This window comes from Schistocerca gregaria, chromosome 8 (genome assembly GCF_023897955.1).
Source record: "Schistocerca gregaria isolate iqSchGreg1 chromosome 8, iqSchGreg1.2, whole genome shotgun sequence".
NCBI classification, from domain to species: domain Eukaryota; kingdom Metazoa; phylum Arthropoda; class Insecta; order Orthoptera; family Acrididae; genus Schistocerca; species Schistocerca gregaria.
In genome coordinates, this window is record NC_064927.1 from 68,454,530 (window position 1) to 68,471,301 (window position 16,772).

General features: G+C 36.7%; 1 protein-coding gene across 1 annotated transcript in view; it reads right to left on the reverse strand.

The window, feature by feature from the left end:
* Positions 1-16,074, reverse strand: part of LOC126284031 (protein transport protein Sec24A-like) — a 131,271-nt gene extending 115,197 nt beyond the window's left edge. The window contains 3 exon segments of the mRNA XM_049982585.1: positions 15,149-15,322; positions 15,401-15,482; positions 15,957-16,074. Coding sequence (XP_049838542.1) covers positions 15,149-15,322; positions 15,401-15,446 — 220 coding nt within the window. The 5' untranslated portion in view covers positions 15,447-15,482; positions 15,957-16,074.
* Between the last annotated feature and the right edge of the window lie 698 nt (positions 16,075-16,772).

The window sequence follows — 16,772 nt, forward strand, 5'->3', positions numbered from 1 at the left end:
TATACTCTTGGTGGATTTTATATATCACCAGACTGTATAACCCTGTAGATCCCATAAAATATCTATGTATGATCGTATCATATTACGTATAGGACCAGACAGATGTACATTTTTGTAATTCCGCACTTCTCATGAAATTTGCATTTGCTTCTCGATATGTCGTATATGTGACCAGGCAGATGTGCAATTGTGTAGGTCTGCTGCTTTCGTAAGTTTTGTATATGTTTATGTGATACAGTAATCTCTAGAATTATGCACAAGCCCTAATGACATAGTGTTACCACACACGCAGAGCCTGTTATGACGCGAGCTGTGACATTCATTGCCACCTCTTGTGCTAGCACCATCTCGCGACACGGGCTTTAGTGTAAAAACAGAGCCAGAGTTTTGGTAGTACCTAGCTTGCGCATTTATCTGATGGAGACGCTTAACATTTATGTCATCTCTCTTGTACGCCTATATGCTACTTACGACAATTTTTTAAGGCCTGCATGTTACAGGCAACTATTAATATCGCCACTTTATGTTGTAACCTGTATAATTCCTAAGGTATGTAACTAAATTTATAATGATGTAAATAAAATAGAAAGAAACTTCCACATGGGAAAAATATATTATAAACAAAGATTCCAAGACTTACCAAGCGGGAAAGTGCCGGCAGACAGGCACATGAACAAATAGTTTTCTGAGGTGGAGGGTGGCATGTTGTTCTAATTTGCGGTTGGCCTGTAGGAGGATGCTATGTACAGCCGGTGTGGATGTGGGAGAGGAAAGATTGAGGACTTTGATTTGGGATAGGAGTTGACGGGTGTGTTCATTGGCCGAGTCGAGTTTTCTGAGGTGGAGGGTGGTATGTTGTTCTAATTTGCGGTTGGCCTGTAGGAGGATGCTATGTACAGCCGGTGTGGATGTTCATGTGCCTGTCTGCCGGCGCTTTCCCGCTTGGTAAGTCTTGGAATCTTTGTTTATAATATAACTAAATTTATATGTATACATGTTATATAAGTGGAAACCAAGCCCACTTTTAGAGTGTTTTCTGTCCTCCCTAGATCCAATGATGGCGGCTTTAGTTTCGTCAGAACCGGTAATCATGGAATAAAAAGATTTCCTGCGATATTGGCTACCAGTTTATTGTTTTACGAACAACATTCTGTGATGACTTCAGAAAACTCATTGCCTACAGAAGTGTATTCAGTAGTCCACTGATTATGTGCAGAAGGGAGTATCGAATATTAAAGAGAACATCCTATAGGTTATTTCTGTGTCTGATATTCTCATCAAAACACAAGAAACGAAGGAGGAGCATAACTTTTCACTGAACCCTCATATATCACTAAACTTTGCAGTAGTATGAGAATTAAACTGGGGCAGTATCTTCCTTTGCAAAGGAACATATCAAAACAGACTTAGCTATTTCTGGCTTTGCTTTTCTACTCTCAGTTTCAGTTCGTCTGTCGTCCCCAAATGTCGAGAAACTAACTTTGGGGCCAGTAACTGCTCTTGCAACTGACAGGATTCCTTTGGGTTTGGTGCCAGGTATCTCAATAATATTCTGCTATTGTAGTCTTTGATGGCTTCACATATTCCCCTCTTGACAGCCAAACCCATTCCCTTCAGCAACTTCCTATGTACAGCCCTATGTTTAGTTTTACATAAAGCAGTATCTGTTTATTCAAAGTGACTGTGTACAATGAATGGTCCCTCCCATCATAAACTGCTCTACTACATACATGTCTACTCAGTGCTTGGTCAACTATTAGTTCTACTTGCGCCATGGTTCCTCTACGTCATCCTGCATTTGAACTGTATGACACAATGAAAAATAAAGAAAGCACCAATATCAGTAAAATTTAATACTGTTGAATTAGAAAAGTAGTGGTGAACAGACTGCAGTGAACTGAGTATCCTAACACATTTTCCAGCATTTTCACACTCATTCCACTTGCAGAACTGACTTTTTAAGTAGTAACAAACAAGTGTTGGTGACTAACTTTCTAAATTAAAAGATTTTAAACTAAAACTTATGAAAGAAACAAATACTCAATACTAATAAGAACCTAAAAGAATAAGTTCCAAAATTATGGAAGTAGTGACTTTTGACCAGCTATACTACTTTATACACAATTACTGAAGCAGCAGCAGTAGTTGTGTGCAGTTACTTAAAACATTAGTTCACAGAAGTCATACTTCACGATTCATGTAAATGATTTAAACACAATCTTATCTGTCATGTATGTGGTAACAATACTTCACTGACTGCTTCTAATGCCACCGCCACTAACAATAAACATAATGCAATAAGAGACAGAATGATTTGAAAGTGCAGTAGTGGATGCACATTTGTTGACAGAATACACACTGAACTCACAAATATGGAAGTAATACTGTACCAAATGAAAGGAACAAAATATTTGCAAATGTAGACTCTCAATGTGTCAGCCAAACACAGAGTCAATATGAAGGAGGTGGTGGTCCAGTATCACACCCTAACCTAAATATTTACAGATTGAAAACACGAAAGGGTCAATCGATGAAAATTCTCCCAATAATTATGGAATTTGTAATCCTCATTCTCCGATTTTCATGAAACTTTGTGTATTTGTTTATACCTATAACATGAGAACGTCTGGATTTTTTTGGTCTCAGACAAAACTTTTTTATACTGAATTTTCAACATAACAATGTCCTGATGATTTGGTCATGTGAGAATGGCCATGCAATGTAGTGCTTATCTATAGAAGTACTCGTATTTATATGAAGCTTTCGATTCGGATTCTTTCTTTCTCTTTTAGAACTTAAGAGAGGCTGCATTTATTTCAGCTGTAAAGTTACAAAGAAAATTATTTAAAAAAATGTTAATATCAGTCACATTCCTATATATGGAAAAAAATGCAAGGACACAGGAAAAAAACATGTTTCTCCAACCTGCTTGGAATCTAGTATTGGTCTTAATATTTTCTAGGTTTGTAAGCTTCCTAATAAAATAAAAATATTAATGGGTGTTCTGTGAATGAACAAATAAATCTGAAAGCAAAAAACGTGATTGTGACAAAAAACTAGTCATTACGACTAAGTTCAGCCAGGTCTGACACCCAATGACTCAGATGCAGGGGTCTCAAATTAGCAATTTAAATATCAATTATTATAGGCACACTAATTGTTCTTAAGGTGAAGAATTTATTTCATTATATTAACTAAGTGATTCGTGAAAGCATATAATCTATCCCATTTATCTATGCAGCTAACCACAGCTCACAGTGATAAAGTGTTCTATGTTTGCAGTAGCTTGCTTGAAACCTGCACATAAATGAAAACACTGCAACAATAACTGTCATATACTGTTGAACGTCACTGACATGCAACAATCAGTCCATTTGGCCCCTGCTGCTTCATCTTCCTTTGGGGCTGGTCATATTTGTTCATTGTGCAGTAATGTAGTGCGTTTTTAACTGATGCAGTGCTCAGTTACTTGCAACGGAAAATATGAATTTGAGTAATGCAGGAAAATTAATTACAATACCACGTAATTTGACAACCTACACCTCGGTAAAAAAATCTTCAAACAGTGAAGACCAAGAATATTTGGCAGATTTATGGTCCAATATAAACTTTCTAGATGATCAAGGAAGAACTATATGTGGACATCACAGTTACTATTACTTAAAGGTTTTTGAAACTCAGCAAATAACTTGTTCTCATCATTTCCAAATATACAGACGGACAGTTAAAAAGTCCTTGAGGTAAATAAGTTTGCCTTTGTCTAAATCATTAAGTGCTAAGAGAATCGATGTCAAACCAAGCAAAAATCTGTACAACATGTTTCAGTATTTGTGAACAAAAAAATTAGATTAGTGATGGAAATGACAGTGATGCCAGTGACCCAGAGGTGACAACTCCATGAGTCAGTGTTAGAAAGTCAAAGTATCAATGATGCAAATAAAACTTGGGATGATTTCCCAACTTCATTCCATTCCAAATTCACCCCAATGCCCCATATTGCAAATTGAAACTACAAAAAGTGAAGCATATTTTAAAGAAAAAGTGTAACAGGCATTGTATTGCAGTACAGAAATTCCTGACCGGTAGAGGAAAAAATGGATGATGAAATTGTTAAGAAAAACAAAGATTTTGATGCCATGGCATTGTTAATGAAAGAAAAAGCAGCTGGCATAGGCAGATCTGTAAAACTCGAGTTTTATCTTTAGCTCCTTCCTCTTGGTCAAAAGGGAAAAATGTCAGAATTCCTTGTTAGCAAGTATGTAGTTTGACAGGCAAGGAAACTGAAAACAGAATAGGTATTTTACCAATTCTTTAGCCAAAAAGTGGTAAAATGATCACTGATGAAGTTGCAAAATTTGTCACTGATTTGTAGCAAAATGATTAATGTACCCAAACATTACCAGGAGCAAAAAACAAAGTTAGCATTCAGAAGAATGTCTATATATAACAAAGATTTATCCACTGCAGCCGAAAGGAGCTATATTATTGTTTTAAATGCAAGAACCCAAACATTAATGTTGTCTTTTTCTAAATTTTGTTCACTAAGACCAGAGCAGTGTATTTGAGCTGGTACAGCAGGTACTCATTCAATGTGTGTCTGTGGTGCCCACCAAAATGTAAAGCTTCTTTTTCGAAGCAGAACACGTTCAAGAAACCACAGGGCAACAAATATTGAATTACATGGGGGAAAAAAAAAGAAAAACATAAATTAGTTACAGGCTACAGCATGGACACACTTTGTTCAATATGTAAACGTCACTACAGATATTCAGATTTAGGTTATGAGACTTTCAATACATCTACTACCATTGGCGATGATGTGGTGCAGATGAATAGTGAAATTCTGCATGATCTGCTGAAGTGTCAAAACATCAATGCTGTCAATGACCTTCTGAATGGCTGTTTTCAGCTCAGCAATGGTTTTGGGGTCATTGCTGTACACCTTGTCTTTAATACAGCCTCACAAAAGGGAGTCACATGTGTTCAAATCCGGACAATAAGACGACCAATCAAGGCCCATGCCAGTGGCCTCTCTGTAACCCATAGCCAGAATGTACTTCCCAAAGTGCTCCTCAAGGGCATTAAACACGCTTCTGCTTTGATGGAATCGAGCTCCATCTTGCATGGACCACATCTTGCTGAAATCAGGCACTTTGGATAATGAGGATGAAATCATCTTCAAAAATATCACACCAATTATTCCGTGATTGGACATTGCACACCACATAGTCATGCTGAGTGTGAAGAGACTTCTCGGTCGTGAAACATGGATTCTCAGTCCCCCAAATGCGTGAATTTTGCTTATTGATGAACCCATCCAAATGAAAGTGGGCTTCGTTGCTAATTGAACCCATACCCACATCAAAGTCCTGTCAATTCTGTGAACAATAGTGTTGGTGAAACACAACAACTGTTCTATGGCTCTGCAACTTAATAGATGATGGGTTTGAATTTTGTATGCGAAGAGATGGAGGTCTTCAACAACAATTTGTCGCAGTGTCTCCCAATTGATTCCGACCAGCTATGCAGCTTGTCTGATCAATTTCCTGGGGCTGGTTTGAAACAAGGTGCATGTCTTCTCAATGTTTTCAGACTTTTCACCCTTTTAGATGAAAGACCTGGCCAACACTGTCATCGTGAACACTACCTGTTCTCTCAAACTTGCGGATCAAATTCTTGATTGTTAGCACACTTGGACCAGTTGCCTTCAGCTTGAACTTAGTCACAAACTTCCTTTTAGCCACAGTTGGGCTGTTGGTGCTCGCAAAGAGGCCTTCACAAGCGCTATACACTTAGGCACGCTGTACCATGACATTTTCATGTGTAAATGGCCAACAAAAACGAAGTTGTGTGCGCATGCCAATTCCCATCATGCTCTGCGACCAACAGTGCAGTTTGAACGTCCTAACGCTAACTGTTCAGAAGTTATGATGATTTTATTTCATACAGTTCAATAATTGTTATTTGGACTGTCAGTGTCATTCTCTTTGGTCTGAGAAGGAAGATTCTTGTTTTGTGCCTTTGGAAACACTGTATGTACTGTTGGTGCACCTGAATTGAGCACATTAGTAAGAGAGTATTATTTTAATGAAAATGATATCAAGTTAACACAATCTAATTTCTCACAGTGTATTCAAAACAGACACGTTATTAAAACTTTCACCTGAGAACTCCAAGGATCTTCACTGAACATGTAAGTTTTAAATTTAAACATTTGTCTGCATAGAATAATTGTGATTTAAACATGCTCATTTGCTAACCTTAATAACGTTAATATCAGTAAGGAAAATATTAGATCTACAACTTTGCTTCTGCCGTTTTACAATAGACGGTAGTAGCAGCAAGTGGGATTCGGGTGGTTGGTCAGAGGTGTAATACAATAAGCTTAGGCATCTGCCAACATAATGCCATAAAACTATTAGTCGATTTGTGATTGCATGATAAGGTTATTCTCGGTTAAGAACGTCAACTTATGTACCCATTTCTCACCGTTTGCGGGAAGTTTAATTTTCTGCTTTAATATGAAGAAATCTGTGGCTGTGGCTCTTAAAATGCTGGGTAAGACGAATGGTGAGGGACCTATCAGTGGAAAACGTGCAAAGAATGTTTTCAATGCCTTAAGAACGCTTGATTTTGATGTCAAAGACTGGCATGGACGTGGAAGACAGAACATTTTCATAGCTACTGAAACAGACGAAAACAGTCACAGGACATCATTATCAAAAGCAACTGATGCGTTCGAGCCCAGCACTGATACATGAATAGCCACAATACAGTGACACCTTTTTCGATGGGTGGCATACAGTCTGTCTTACCAGTACTTCGGATCATACGAACAAGTGCAAAATTGACCTATTTACTCAAATCTAAGCTGCACTTTTTTTTTTTTTTAATCCAAAAATCCGCCTGCAGCTTAGAATCGAGTGCAGAGTAAGCGGAAGTTCTGAAAAATGTTGGTAGGTGCCGACACAACTAACTTCTGCCGTCAAATATATGTGACGCTACACAGGCATGCTTTGGAGGCACAAAGATAAATACTGGCGCCAAAACCTCTGTGTCAGTAAATAAATTAATAGAAAAGGTAGAAAAATGTAAACATTATGCCATGTATTCTTTCGTGTTTGCTGCTACCTCATTTAAATCCTGTCTGCCTAATAAACTACGAAACTAGAGTGGGACAACAGCAAACACGGAAGAACATATATATCCATGTCATGTTTATATTCATATTAAACATATGCTGAATAGTGATACAGTCAGAAATGAAGCATGGCAACTGACTAGATTTTTAAATCTAAGATGACTCATTTCTGTGAAGAATGTAATGTACTGAAGAGGTGTCTGCAAAGATTTTCAAAAGGAGAAAATTTTTCAGTAAACTCTCATCCAGAACATCATCTATCATATGCAGTCTATCATTTGGTTCTTGTTGATCATTATCAAAGAAAGCACCAGTGTAAGTAACAACAAACAGCAGTCTCTTGCCATTGCTTCGCTAATGAGACGATTCCTCTGCCCTTCCCCCCCCCCCCCCCCCCTCCCTTAATTGTAAGCAGTGGCAACGTGCACAAAAGCAAGCCATGCTGCGAGCGGCAACAGGACGTAAACACTTATTGTCAGAATGCGACAAACAATGCATGTCACAGTACAATAATGCATTTTCAGCTTAGAGTGACGTAAACACCTATAACAAAGAGAACGGCACTTATCAGATCAAAGCAAAATAAGCAATCGATTCAAACCAGATGAAGCATGTGAAAAAGGAAGGGTACCCGTATAAATATGGACGGAGCGCCTGACACATAGCAATGGCTACGTGGTAAAGCTTAACTGTTAAGCTTACGACTCGAACCAAACTACTGTTCTTCATCCATTCAACCTAAATTGTGTCTCATGTTACAACGGAACAACTTTGTTTCGATTTGGAGGTGCAGTCTAAAACTTTTTTCTCCCCTTGAATTTCAAGTCTCAAATTTCAGGTGCGGCTTAGATTCGATAAAAATTTTTTCCTTGATTTCGAGTGTCTTTTACAAACAGCTACAAGAAGAACCTACACTTTAAGTGCTAAAGAAATGAAGTTGTCTTCTCTTGCTTTGGAAAAATATCTTAAAAGATCATAAAAGAAGCATGCTTAAATTATGTTACACCTACACTCACTAAACACTAAGTTTTATAGATACCATGTGTATTAACTTTGTAAATACCAATTGGTAGTAGGAATACAGTTATATCCATGCAGTTAATCTTTTTCCCAAGTGAAATTACTTATATACCAATTTCTAATATAAGGAACTTGTTGCAAATGATTACAAATAACACTGGAAAACCAAGAAATAGATAATCTCTGCCATTTACAACTAGGGATGAAAGTGAGTGGCTTTATTCAAAATTTTAACTTGTAGCACGTATATTACCAATTAAAATGTGTTCACTTCTTTCTGATGTATAGTTAAAAGAATCATGAACATTAAATTAAAACAACACTATATCATTTAATGAATTAACAAACAATAAGAGGGTAATGTTGCATAAAAAGGCTAACAAAATAATTTAAGTTTGTTAGAATTACATAGGCCTACCTTAGTATTCATAGCCTAGAAATAGTCTGCTTTTCACCTCACTAGTGTGTATTGCGGTAGTAAAATATCATTTTGTACAAGAACCCATTGAAATCCCATCTTGAAATTTTGCATGCATGTAGTCAGTTAGATTGGATAACACACACAATTTTTATAAAGAAATCTAAGGGTAAGTATTTTGGAAATTTCATAAAACTTTTTTTTTAATAATTTAAAACTTTCAGATTTAGGTAGCATAGTCATGTTACATATCAAATTGAAGGGAATTTACAGAGGAAAACAATGGTGCAATTTTGAGCTCTCTAAGTTGTATAGTATTTGAGCTACAGCATTTTAAAACAATCATCGATTTCCCAAAAACAGAGGTTCTTTTTGCTTTTTAAACCCTTGAAACCCAAACCTCAAAGATCAGAAATATTTGAAATCTCAAATTTAAACTAGTATTAGTGGGTACATTACCCGAAAAAAATTCACCCAAATCTGAGAGGCCATGGTTCAAATCATGTAGTACAATTGGTTGCTTTGACATGGAATGACCCAGGAGATTAAAAGCAGAAAGAATCAGCCAACAGATAGGAGGTTCAGATAATATTTCAAATCCCTACCATACAGTTTCAAATAAAATCAGAAACAATGAAACAGAAACTAAAATTGTACATTATTAATTAACTGTGAATAGTGATATCTCTGATCCCCTTATAGTTAGGAATATTTTTAATAATTATATCATATTTGACAGAGCACTGACAGACCTGAGTCAAAACAAGGCCCCCGGAGTAGACAATATCCCATTAGAACTACTGGCAGCCTTGGGAGAGCCAGTCCTGACAAAACTCTACCATCTGGTGAGCAAGATGTATGAGACAGGCGAAATACCCTCAGACTTCAAGAAGAATATAATAATTCCAATACCAAAGAAAGCACGTGTTGACAGATGTGAAAATTACCGAACTATCAGTTTAATAGGTCACAGCTGCAAAATTCTAACATGAATTAAATACAGACGAATGGAATACTGATAGAAGCCGACCTTGGGGAAGATCAGTTTGGATTCCGTAGAAATGTTGGAACACGTGAGGCAATACTGACCCTACGACTTATCTTAGAAGAAAGATTAAGGAAAAGTAAACCTACGTTTCTAGCATTTGTAGACTTAGAGAAAGCTTTTGACAATATTGATTGGAGTACTCTCAAATTCTGAAGGTGACAGAGGTAAAATACAGGGAGCGAAGGGCTATTTACTATTTGAACAGAAACCAGATGGCAGTTATAATGGTTGAGGGGTATGAAAGGGAAGCAGTGGTTGGAAAGGGAGTAAGACAGGGTTGTAGCCTATCCCTGATGTTATTCAATCTGTATATTGAGCAAGCAGTAACAGAAACAAAAGAAAGTTCCGAGTAGGTATTAAAACCCATGGAGAAGAAATAAAAACTTTGAGGTTCGCCAATGACATAGTAATTCCGTCAGAGACAGCTAAGGACTTGGAAGAGCAGTTGAACGGAATGGACAGTATCTTGAAAGGAGGGTACAAGATGAACATCAACAAAAGCAAAACGAGGATAATGGAATGTAGTTGAATTAAGTCAGGTAATGTAGAGGGAATTAGATTAGGAAATGAGACACAAAGTAGTAAAGGAGTTTTGCTATTTGGGGAGCAAAATAACTGATGATGGTCGAAGTAGAGAGGATATAAAATGTAGACTGGCAATGGCAAAGAATGCATTTCTAAAGAAGAGAAATTTGTTAACATCGAGTATAGATTTAAACGTTAGGAAGTCGTTTCTGAAAGTATTTGTATGGAGTGTAGCCATGCATGGAAGTGAAACATGGACGATAAATAGTTTAGACAGGAAAAGAATAGAAGATTTCGAAATGTGGTGCTACACAAGAATGCTGAAGATTAGATTGGTAGATCATATAACTAATGAGGAGGTATTGAATAAAATTGGGGAGAAGAGGAGCTTGTGGCACAACTTGACTAGAAGAAGTGGTCAGTTGATAGGACATGTTATGAGACATCGAGGGATCACTAATTTAGTATCGGAGGGCAGCAGTGAGGGTAAAAATCGAAGAGGGAGACCAAGAGATGAATACACTAAGCAGATTCAGAAGGATGTAGGCTGCAGTAGGTACTGAGAGATGAAGATCTTGCACAGGATAGAGTAGCGTGGAGAGCTGCATAAAACCAGTCTCAGGACTGAAGACCACAACAACAACAACCCATCATACATACTGTTGAAAATAATGTATCTATGAAACATGATATACAGCACACATTTGAGTCCAGTAACAAACAGAACTGCAGTAAAGGAAATACGGAAGTATCTGATATCGCCCGTCTGCTTTGACCCATGATGTCACAAATATGACGGAAACTACCATAAACCACGATTCCAATATGTCGCATATAAAGTCGGTACGTACACGTTATGAGGACGAAAATACATTGAAAAACAAACACACACCCGTTCCACAGAAAGACTAATGACACTAACGGGGCAAGCACGGGAAATAGGGGTTTTTTGGGTGGAGACAAACTAAATATAAACAAATTTAGACAGACACCCACCCCCATACAAAACCACGAAAAACAACGAATAAACCGACATCACAAAACTCCCCAAATACCACTAAACACAATATCATCTGGAATCGGACACTTCCCTTGACCTATATAGCTCAACAGCAGCTCCCGATCCCATAAATTAGAATCAAACACTTTCCTTGGCCTATATAGCTCAAAAACATTTCCCGGTACTAATATCAACATACATAGCCACACATTGGGATCGAACACTTCCCTTGACCTGCGCAATATTAATTTTATCTGTCATATCTATTCCTGAACAAAAACAACAACCGATTAATTTTACTAAAATTACCACACGACATACAGCAAACAACACTAAATTAACCTTCACACAAAATCGTTAACTCACTGAAACGAATTCCACTATAAACACAGCCAGCACTCTAACAGTTCTGGATAATGAGCAAAAGCAAACTGAGCCCGTTACACCACACAAACAATAACCCTGAACATACCACCAGAGAGCACAACAAACCACAACACAACGACATCTACAAACACGCCACACTCATAAACCAAACTCCGCACCGTCATGGCGTCACACACGACAACACCCTTACGTCATATGTCAAAGCCGACGCGTGGGATCTGACGCTACTGTCGACCCCGCAGTAAACTACTCACAATAAGCACATAGGACATTCTGCAGCTTATTGATAGCCTCCAAAATGAAAAAAACAGCAGGATTAGATGAAATTTCTCCATATCTATTCAAGAAATGCAAAAACGAACTAATGAAACCACTAATTCATCTAATAAAATGTGTTCTCAAGGACACTGTGTTCCCCGACAAGTTGAAACTAGCTGTAGTTAAACCAATACACAAGAAGGGGGAAATGAAACACATACAGAAGTACAGACCCATTGTCCTAATCTCAACTTTCAACAAACTGATACAGAAAATAATATTTAAAAAATTCGGGAACATTAAGACAAGCTGACATATTAGATAATTTCCAGCATGGTTTCAGAAGAGAGCGAAGTACTGTGCAGCAGCAGTATAATTTGTCCATCAAGTACTTGAAATGATAAATGAAAAATCCCAAGCAACAGGAGTATTCCTGGACCTCTCAACAGCTTTCAATGGAATACATCATGACGTTCTCCTATCAAAATTTGAGAAAAAATTGGAAAACTCATGCAATTGCTAGAAACATATTTAGAGGGTAGGCAGCAGTGCACGAAAATTATATCCGCTGATGGAGAAATATTGGAGAGGAGAAGCTCAAGTATAAGAAACACACACTTTGGTGTCCCTCAGGGTTCCATTTATGCCCATTCCTATTCATATGCTATGTAAATGATTCCCCAAGATTTCTTAACAATAAGTAATTGATCACTACGTATGCAGACAATACATCTGGTGTCTGCTGTGCAGACAATGAGCCCACCCTAGTTGAAGAGATACGTAACTTTATTGAAAAGGCAAGAGCTCACTTTGAAAGAAAAAACCTAAAAGTAAACATAGAAAAAATGAATATTATCCATTTTAAACCATGTGGTCCAAACAGACAAAATACTATGATTGGTGAAATTCTACCAAAAATCTGTACAGACTGTAAATTCTTGGGTTTATGCATTGATGATCAACTTTCATGGAAGCAGCAAGATGATTAGGTCTGTAAAAAAAATAACACCAGGTCTATTTGTTTTAAGAAGATTATCTTCATATCTTAGTTCTGAATCCTTAAGGATGGCATATTATGGATTAGTGTATCATTTCTTGTCTAATGGAATAGTACTGTGGGGTAGAGCATGCCAAACTAATATCAGAAGAGTTTTCATATTTCAGAAGTGAGGCTTGAGGTTCATAGCAAATGTAAAACCAGGAACATCTTGCAAAACCCTATTCATTAGACACAATATTCTCACAGTTTATGACATGTATATACTAGAAACTATAATGCTAGTGAAAGAAGACACTAAGATGGCAAAAAGACACATGGATATTCATAACTATGAAACAAGACATAGGAAAGACCTTCATATGGTTAACATGAGATTAACTTTCAACAGCGAAAAGCACTTATGTCAAAGAAGCTGTTCTTAATAACTTATCACCAAACAAAGTTATGATATTGACAGGGGATACTTTGAAAAAGCAATTCAAGCAATGGCTTATTCAAAAATGCTCTTATAACTAGAATTTATCATGAATTATAATGTAACAAGAAAAATGTAAACTAAAAAATTGTAACTGTAAAAACTTTACACTTAGTTGAAAATGCACATGCATGTTACCCGTCATGAGCAATAAATTGAAAGTGAAAAGGAAAATCCTATGTTTGTCAGAATCCATGCTGTTTTTTAGTTTTTTAAACACATCATATTTGAATTTCAGTTGAAAGAACTGGTCTATTATTTGAGCCATAAGAATTTAAGTTGATTTTCTTTATTTCCCATAAAGATAAATTTTTTTCTGGTATGTGGAAAAATATTGGTGATTTGTTGAAAATTAGCTAAGCTCTGTTTCTTTTCCAAAGTAAGGCAATCCAAAAATGGAAGCTTCTGACACTTTTCGAAAACTTTGCCACATTTCTTTCAAAAACTATGTGAAATATATGGAAGAAAATTTTTATTACAAAAGTAACAATTAAAAATATTTCCTGAAAGTTTGAGGCAGTGGGCATTGGACCCACATGCACTCATTAGGAATGACCTAGTTTTCAGCAAAATAAAGTCTTTTGATTTATCTGTGTAGCGATTCAGAAAAAAAACATTAATATTTTCATTTTATTAGAAAGCCTACAAGCTTGGGAATTATTTAAGACCAAAACTAGATCACCAGCAGCTTGGAGAACTGTGATGTAAATGTTTTTCCAACATCTTTTTAATTCTAGAAATTTGAAAGTGACCTATGTTAATATGTTTTTGTAATTTTCTTTTTAACTTTACGGTTTAAATAGATGTGTTTCTGTTAACAAAGTGGCTCTTTTAGCTCCTGGAAAAATAAGTGCCCGAGTTATGAGAGTTTCTATAAATAAGTATAACTTTGCATGAACATTCTTGCACAGCGAAATTACCGGATCATCACTATACTGAAAAATCAATACTTAAAGAAAAAAATAGTTTTAGTCTGAGACCAAAAAGGAAGTTCCAGAAGTTCTTAGGTTAGAGGTGTATGCAAACAAATGAAATTTCATGTGAATCTGAGATGGTGGGTGACATGACCTGGGTGATTTGGCATGGAATGATCCAACATTGAAATTAGTAACTGTGTCCCCAACTTACATGATTATCTAGGTGCAAACTACTGAAAACTTCTACTAATAATTTCACAGGTAATGATAATCAATAGAAGTACATTTAAATATTAGGCTAGCAACAATTCATAATTATCTATTTGGTGTAACTACAGCAAACATTTAAGTATGTGTGAGGTATTAGTGGCAACTTTTCTCCTAAAGTCATAGTCTTTTTGCTAGCTTATGTAAGCACAAATAGTTGACAGGCTTGAGTAGCTTACTGATATGAATCACTGGGAACAGAATTTGTTTCAAACAGCTGTCTTTTTATTAGTATATAGCTTTACTAATTACACATCTGTGTACGTTCACCTTCGTTTTAGGATCTACATAACAGAAATTTAATAAAAATGAACAAGCAAAATCTGTGCATTCCGAGTTGGTTGCTTCCATTCCGTTTGATAAATCTCCTCAGACCTTGGGTTCTCAGCAACTTTCCCATGACTGCCCATTCTCTAAACATCACAATTCATTTTCCTTTATCGCTCTTTCTTGCACTGGCTTTGAAACACAGTATATGCACATAACCACGTCAATCACACTCTATTGCAGTAAACTAAGAACTGAGGTGCATACTGTACATAAAATGTCAGAGGTACGAAGAAATAGAATAACAAAATCAGGCTGATGAAGTTACTCTTTTGATTTCTAGCTCTGTGACAGTCACGAAAGCACCCCAACAAAAACAACTAAGCAGAACATAATATGTAATATCTAGTATAGTAATAACATACCAGGGTTTTGAGGCGTTTGTGTTCCATTAGCTGCAAATGGATTACTTGAACTTTGAGGCCGCTGCCCGTTCACTGGTGGTCTCTGCTGTTTCGCAGAATACGAAATTGGTGGCTTTGTCCATTGAGGAGGTTGACCATTTGGTATTAGCGTAGGTACTGGTGAAGCACCAAGTCCTGTAATTACTGTTTACATTACTCAAAAATACACGCCCTAAAGTGAATCGACGAGAACGTTACGAGACAAACACTGACCTGGAATGACAGGTGTAGTATCCGTATACCCTGTTTGTTGAGACATTGTTATTTTGCTACTTGAACTTGTTCAACTGCAGTACTGAAAAGGGAATTACATAAGCTGATACTACAATAGCTTTAAAGCCAATAATTACACTACTACACTGCGCATGAAACACACTTAGCTCAAAGATTACATAGTGAACATGTGTTTAACTCTGATAAACAACAATAATCCTCCTGTAGTAGCATAAACGCTAAATCACTATATACGAAACACTACATTACCAATGAAAAAAATAACCTTGAATAAGTATGTCATGTCATGAAACTAAATCACAGTATTAGGAACAACAGCAAGCAATCCTACGCAACGAATAATGTGTTATCTTGTGTTTTCTGCTACAGTAATACACAGCAGTAAGACTACAAATCCTACACTGACAGACGAAACGTAAGCTACCACGATCTGCAATCTCATCAAACCGGCCAACTCCTACAACATGCGGATTAATGTAAGAATAGGACCGACTTCTATCGAAATGGCTACACAACGGGCAGAAAATATACACACCGACCACCTCTGCAATCACAATTTTAATCCTAACGCCAATTTGAAAGTCATGTTTTATCACATAGCTTCACATATGATCTTGACTTGTTATCAACGGAAGTAACTACACGTCACAAATTACGTGGCAGCACTACCAGAATGCATTTCGGAACGATATCTTTGATCGAGGTTAGCATTTGTTTCTGAAAGATGACAGGTAATGCGTGAGTGTGTCCGGAAGTTTGACAAGTGTACAATATTTTTCTTGTCGTGAAGTAGTTCCAATTCAGTAGTCTATATAAACGTGGCAGACTAGAAATTTTCAAAGTAGTCTTTAGTAATCTAACTCTGTGTACGAGAAGAAGTAGGCCGTGCACTACTTCTGGTTAACCCACAAAGTACGATTTGATATTACTACCACATTCTATATGGTCGGGAGTACAGTCATAAACTTCCATCAAAGTTTAACGTTTGTTTTTTTGATTCTGTCATTTAATTCCACGTTGCGGAAATCATATTCACAAAAAACGTTAAGAAGTGGATCGCCTGTTGAATAAAAAGATTGCAGACACAATTATGGTATAAACATATACGTAGGCCTCAATACATAGCGCTAACAGAGTTAATTGAAACATGAGATTGTCGGATCAAGGAACAGTAAACATAAAAACAATACAACCTTGCGATTCTATTACATCATATTGGATCATATTTTGAGATAACCTGTGAAAGTGAGCAAGAGCATGGATCAAGACTCATTTGGGGTGTACATTCAAGATCATCACGTAGAAGCTTCTTCAAGAAACAGTATTCTAACACAGCTCCTCAATATTTTAT